Consider the following 7,122-nt stretch of genomic DNA (forward strand, 5'->3'; position numbering starts at 1 on the left):
GTATAGTATGGTTAAGGAACCTTCGGGTTCAAAAGAGTGAAAGATCGCCTGATTGCGCGTCCTCCTACATGCATGGCCGACACCGAGGTGATATCATATTGTAGCATTTCCTCGATCAAACTGCACGCGCATGGTTCCAAAAACACCGGGTGATATCATGCAATAGTTTAACAACAGCATCATTTGACCGGGGATCCGATTAAACAAGGGGCAATGATCAACGTCGCGCCAGCACAATAACGGAGCAAAATGCCAGTACTAGTACGTTGATTGAAGCGACTCTTTGCATGCCGGCGCCACGCCGCAATGTTTGATCGATGAAGAACGATGGCTTCAGAACATGTTCTCTTCAGTTTGGCAGTTATCTGATGAAGCAGTGGAGCCTCACTCCACTGCTTGTTTGCTTGTCTTAAAGTAATGCTACGATCATCACTCGTTTAATTCAGGGATTTCTTGATGGCGCGATCTCGATCCCCTCCGTGCCTTGTGATTAGTCGGCGTGCATTATTGAAGAGCAGTTGGGGAGAGAAAGATGCCTCGAGAAGTGGAGGAAGCCATTGACCTCGATCCGTCGCCTCATGTGCTCTCGTGGTTGGGCTATATAGATAGACAGCTCCGTCCACACCCACTCCGTCCCTCCCATATCCCACCGCTCCTTCCTCCTCGCCTTCGACCGCCATTGACACCACCTCCATTTCCACTCCCGTTCTTGATCTTGCAACCCGAATGCGCCTCCATTTTCCCTCTGCTCCAATCCCAGAGTGATCGCTGCTGCTCTTGAGATAGAGCCGGACAGCATTCCCCCTCCGATCCCTTAGCCAAACCTTGAGAAAAACCCGCGAATCATGTAGAGCACACCATCGATCTTCAGCATCGACCCAGATCCAACCAAAAAACCACAAAAAAAAATCAGTCACTTCCCTCCTAGTAGTTTCAAAAGGCTGCAGGGTTGCATATCTAGTAGGCTGGATTCACCCGCACTGAGACCTTAGCACGAAATCTAGAAAAGCCTCCAGATCATGTAAATTTGTCCGCCGTCTTTGCTTGCCACCCAGCCAAAAAACCAACCAAAAAAAGTTGACAGAAACTCCAATCATGCATCGCTAGTCGTAGCCATCAGTCGCCGTCCTGCGATCCTGCTGGAGGTAATCCGTCCATTGCCGTAGCACCATCGCCTTCGCGAAAACCGTCAAATCATGTAGTTAGTGAGCCTCCTATTTCCATTCCACCGCCGCATTCCTCTTGAAAACACCCAAAAAAAGAGAGAGGGAGTTGATTAGCAGAGTGGTGTGATGGAGGCGGCGGCGGCAACTGGGGCGGAGACGCCGAACCTGTCGGCGCCGGCGACGCCGGGGACGCCGGCGCCGCTGTTCGCGGGGCCGCGGGTGGACTCGCTGTCGTACGAGCGCAAGTCGATGCCGCGGTGCAGGTGCCTGCCGGTGGACGCGTGGATGTCGCCCAGCGCCTGCGTCCTGGAGATCCCCGCGCCGGACGTCTCGCTCCCCCGCAAGGTACGCCGGACGTCGCGCCCGCGGCCATGCACGTGCGCACATTGTCACGCTATATTCGGTCTCTCTCTGCAATATTTTGTTTTACTCGATCTTCTGTTGGTCACCCCATGGATGAGTATATATTGCTGTTCTTGTGAGCGTCTTTTTTTTACGAGTTCCGTATCTGGAAATGGATTTCTCTTCTTTCCCGAAACTGTGCCGGAGACATTTTCCGTATGTAATAGTATCTGGCTGTGTACGGGACGGTACAATGTTATGCATGCACACAGCCAGTTTCACAACGTATGGCCAGAGTCTACGACGCAGCCAGCCATGACTCGCGTGCGCAGGTCAGGTGCACAAATTTTGGGCCTGCCACTGCGGGCGCGTAATCGAGAGATATGCTTGTAAACTCTGTGACGCCATACCATTCATCTGTTATTTTCTGTCTGTACATAATTATTTTTTAATGACAATTACCGTAGAACTAATGTTCTACGGTTTCGGGGTAAAAAAAAACGCCATACCATTCAGCGTTCAGTCCCTAACCCCAAAGCCATCATGTGTTAAAAAAAGGTTTTTTTTTGAGAAATAAAAAAAAGGTTTGAAGTAATAATGTTCCCTAACAACCCGGATAGCCACTCCTCTAGTGAGCTCGAGGCAAAATAATTTGCGGAGATCTTAAAATTTCAGGAGTGCGTCACTTGTACAAATAGCAAAGTACAAATTGGATTTGAAGTAAACCAGTCCAATGTATTCTAACGTCTAAAAAATTAAGCTGAGTGGCTGGAAATTATGCCTTCTTTGAAAATTTAGATCTTTTAATATCACCATGCTCCTTTTTTTTAAAGGAAAGTATGGGAACATGCTTTTATATCAATTTCGTTCTAAGAGTATTAAACTACAGGGGAAACTCTTCGCAAAATATTTTGCTATAAGATATTGTGGTTGTAGTATTTTTCTTTTGAGGTCATGAAAATTGTGCTAACTTCACAATTTTTTGGTAAAAAGAACAAATAGGAGAGTTCCAATTTGATAAGTGGCATTATACTTTGGAGAAGTATTTATATACTCTCTCCATTACTTTTTATAAGGTGGTTTTTTTAAGAAAGTGTTTTCTTTACGAAGTTCATAAAAAAAAAGTATTAACACCTACGAAATCGAGTCGGTATTATTAGATCCATCAGGAAATTTATTTTCATATTTTATTTATTTACTATTGCAGTCATTGACAGATTCCCTGCAAATGTAGTCAAACACACACAAAAATGGATTATGACAAAGTAACCTTACAAAAAGGGATGGAAGGGGTACCCAACCTGTACAATGCAATGAGTTTGCTAGCTCTATACAAACCTTTGAAGTTGGCTACTTGACCAAGCCACAAATGGCTTCTGTCTTTTTTAGTGGACTTGATATTTCTCTGCTGGGGCAAATCAAACATACATGGGCCTAACATGGACATTCAGGCATTGGGGTTTTGTTCGGGAACTAGGCTGTTCTTGTACTGTATGGGCTGATTCCCAGATGATGGGTGGATAGGTATTCCTGTAAACATTATTGAGCAATAAAGAGTAAGCGTGTTTTAGCCTTAAAAATACTAATGTTAGTTGAGCCACACTTCTTTTTCATCAACATGCACGCACTAGATGAAAATATACCTCTGCCCCTAAAAAACGGAAATGATAAATCCCGAATGTTCGAAATTTGACCATGACAAATAGAACATTTTCAATGACAATTTTAATAACCCGATGATGTCTAAGTTTAGTTGTCACGCACAACAACTTTCTGAAAAACATTACACTACACACAGATTTGCCATGCAATGACACCGTTGATAAGACGATGTGATCTTTGCTTGGAGTTGAAGTACAATTATTTCTCGGGTAAGGTTCCTGCTCCTGGACGTGACATGAGAGGACAAAATGTCCAAAACTCATAGTTGACTCAATACATCGTCTCAGCCTTTGCCACCCGTGAGCGACGAGAACGAAACTACTTCACAAACGATACCGCTGAACGATTCACGCACGATATGTTTAATCGAGTGGCTGTGTTGCACCTAGTTTTTTCCATGCATGGTCTGATTTGCACTATCGTCCATGTTTCGTGCAACATGTAGCACTCCGACGAGAATGGTTGTTTCCCTTTGGACGTCTCGATCACCTGTGACATGTCCGATCTGACTCTGTCTGCGACTCTGCGTAAAATTATTGGAGAATGATGGTTTACGAAAAACTAGGGAGCATACATAAAATAAAATCCAACAGGGTATCGGCATGTGATGGCAAATACAATTTGTCATTTCAACTTTTATTTAGTGCTTGATGATCAAGACCGCTGAATTCGAACGCAACTTCACAGTTGACAGTCGAACAGACGGATAAAAAATAATAGGAAATGGTACTAGTGCTAGGAAAAAAAAATCTTATACGGGCTGGGCTTTGTTTGTTCTTTGCCATGACCCACGAGTCCTTGAAATCTGACCCGCGAATTTACAATGGTGCAGCTTGGCGCGGAGTTCGTGGGCACGTTCATCCTCATCTTCTTCGCGACGGCGGCGCCGATCGTGAACCAGAAGTACGGCGGCGTGATCTCGCCGTTCGGGAACGCGGCGTGCGCGGGCCTGGCGGTGACGACCATCATCCTGTCGACGGGCCACATCTCCGGCGCGCACCTGAACCCGTCCCTGACCATCGCCTTCGCGGCGTTCCGCCACTTCCCCTGGCTCCAGGTCCCCGCCTACGTGACGGCCCAGGTGCTGGGCTCCATCTGCGCCGGGTTCGCGCTCAAGGGCGTCTTCCACCCGTTCCTCTCCGGCGGGGTCACCGTCCCCGACGTCTCCATCTCCACCGCCCAGGCCCTTTTCACCGAGTTCATCATCACCTTCAACCTCCTCTTCGTCGTCACCGCGGTCGCCACCGACACCCGCGCAGTACGTCGCTAGCTCACCATGACTGAACCCCTCGTCGCCGAGTGCTCGGTCTGCTTCTGCACGGTTCAGGTGTGATGTGATTCTCTTTCCCGTCGTTGCGTGCAGGTGGGCGAGCTCGCCGGGATCGCGGTGGGAGCCGCCGTCACGCTCAACATCCTCGTGGCCGGGTAAGTTTATGCAACGTAGCATGCATGCATGTGAATCTCCAGGGATATCGCGTGGCCTCTGATGATGACTGAGCGTGCGTGTGTGGCAGGCCGACGACGGGAGGGTCGATGAACCCGGTGAGGACGCTGGGGCCGGCGGTAGCGGCGGGGAACTACAGGCAGCTGTGGATATACCTGGTGGCGCCGACGCTGGGTGCGGTGTGCGGCGCCGGCGTGTACAAGCTGGTCAAGCTCAGGGACGTGAACGGCGAGACGCCGCGCCCGCAGCGCAGCTTCCGGCGCTGACGCGATGTGCACGCAGACTCCGGCCCGTGCATGCACGGTTGGTTGCTGATCTATGGCACTGTCGATCGGGCAGCAACAGCCGGGTGCGTACGGACGCCGGTAACATCTACTCCTACGTACGATTTCCATGTTCCAGACTTCCAGTGCCACGGATTGGGTCCCGTGATTGATTGTAATAAATGAATTAACGCCGTTCTGCACTTCTGCTACGTCCAGAACGGCGTGGACTTGTGCTTTATTTACTCCTATATATATGTGCGCCCGGGCGTGTCAGAATAAACATTACGCCCATGCGCCGGCTGACGGCCGGGCATCTGGCTGTCTGAATGTACTACCGTCTATTTCTACAAAAAGTTGCATACGTCCGCATTTCCTTTTTTTAGGCTATCCCGTCTGCATTTCCTCTTTCAAAAAAAAAAGTGTGCCCCGGCTATTCCTTTGATCTCTATGATTTTGGTCAAATTACTCTTTGTTCCGTGCTCCACGGACTCCACGCGCGAAGGGTAATTCCTATTTGGCGGTTCAGGAACCCATGAGAGCAACTTCAACGGATCGACCTAAACGGACGGCGCATTTGTCTGTTTGGATTGGCAGTGCGTCTAGTTTTGCATTTGGGTCAACAGTACGCCCAACGCGCCGACCCATTTCATGCCCGCATTAAACTTTTAAATAAAAAGGGCCCGCGGCCGATTATGTCAGCGGCCATGTCTCATGCCGGCATCATGCTAGCGCCGGCATACAATGCCGGCTTCAGAAAATATCACCATAGTTTATGCTAGCGCACTCGCCAGCCGGTCGGCACACATGCCAGCACACAAAAAAGGGTGGGACTTGAGTTCGACCACGCCATCGCGGCTCCCGTGGTCATGCCGGCACACCTGCCGGCATACAAAAAAGATGGCCGTCGCCGCCATAGATCACTCGTCGTCGAACTTGAGCATGTCGGCCTGCATCTTCTCAAACCACGGCCTCTTCCTTGGCGACGCGGTGTTGAGATCCACCTTCATGATCTCCACCCCGGTCATCATGCTCGCAAGAGCCACTTCTTTTGCCTTGGTCTTGGCATTGGCGGCCTCGATCTCTAGCATCTTGGCTTGCTTCTCCGCCTCGAGCTCGAACATCTTGGCTTGCTTCTCGGCGTCAAGATCAAGCCTCCTCCTTTGGATCATCATGAAAGCATCCATTTGCTCCGCCTTGAAACGCCGACGCTCCTCCTCCCTTGAGTCCTTCTTATTCATCATGCCGTCCACGCTTGCGATCAAGGCGTTGGTGGCCGCATCTCGCTTGTCCTCCTTCTTGGAGTTAGTCTTCCCCCGCGGCCGTGCAGGGTCGCCCTCCACAACATCTTCCATGGCTTTCTCCCCCCCCCACGTGCCTTGAGTGCGGCATATTGCACCTTGAACTTCTCTTCGTCCTTGATGACCCGATAGCAATGGGAGAGGTTGAAGCACTTGCCATTGTGTTGAACCTTGAATGCCTCCAAAGCTTGAAATGCCTACAAAATGTTTCCATGCAAGCATATGGGCAAGTGATAGCAAATGAAGACGTAAAAGGATGATCTTGATGACACAAAAGAGGGTGGCTTGCTTGCTATCATACCATGTCTTGCATGCCGATGCCGCTCACGGGGCGTGCCTTGATGCTCTCAAGGGTGGCGCAAAACTTGTTGCACTCTTACTGGATCACCCTCCACCGCTTGGAAATGGAGACCCACCCGCACGTGCTCACAAATTGGTAAGGTGGAAACTTCTTGCGCTCATGAAACTCTTGGTGCACATGAGTCCAAAAGGTTGAATGCTTTTGCTCGGCGCCCGTCTTTGGGTCTTGTCCAATGTCTCGCCAACACTTGCAAAGAAGCTTGTCCTCGGCAGCTATGTACGCCTTCGTGCGCTTGCTCTTGCGCTTCGGCTTAGGACCGACGGCTTGGTTGGCGAGCTCGTCCTCGAACAAAAGCTCCACTTCGATGTCGCACTCGTCCTCTTCCTCTAGCCCATAGTCGTCTGGGAACTCGTGGTCGAGGGGGAAGCCGTCCAGGTCGATGCCGACCTGATCACGCATGAAGGCCGCCTGATCGGGATCATAGCCAGCGGCCGGCGTGAATGCCCCGCGGCCGTCCTGGCTTTGTGTCTCGTCGGGATCGTAGCCAGCGCCCGGTGCACCACCCTCGAAGATGAGGTTTTGCATGTAGTCCTCGTCGACGGCGGACGACATTTCCTCGAACAGGTTACGGGCGTCCGGGAGC

The 7,122-nt window shown here is 50.3% G+C and overlaps 1 protein-coding gene across 1 annotated transcript; it reads left to right on the forward strand.

The window, feature by feature from the left end:
• Positions 1-623: 623 nt before the first annotated feature.
• On the forward strand, positions 624-5,241 carry LOC125509535 (aquaporin NIP3-1). Its single transcript, XM_048674524.1, has 4 exons — positions 624-1,511; positions 4,003-4,428; positions 4,534-4,595; positions 4,685-5,241. Exons 1-4 carry the CDS (start codon positions 1,293-1,295, stop codon positions 4,878-4,880), a joined length of 903 nt encoding a protein of 300 aa, XP_048530481.1. The 5' UTR covers positions 624-1,292; the 3' UTR covers positions 4,881-5,241.
• The last annotated feature ends 1,881 nt before the right edge of the window (positions 5,242-7,122 follow it).

This window comes from Triticum urartu, chromosome 1 (genome assembly GCF_003073215.2).
Source record: "Triticum urartu cultivar G1812 chromosome 1, Tu2.1, whole genome shotgun sequence".
Classification (NCBI taxonomy): Eukaryota; Viridiplantae; Streptophyta; class Magnoliopsida; order Poales; family Poaceae; genus Triticum; species Triticum urartu.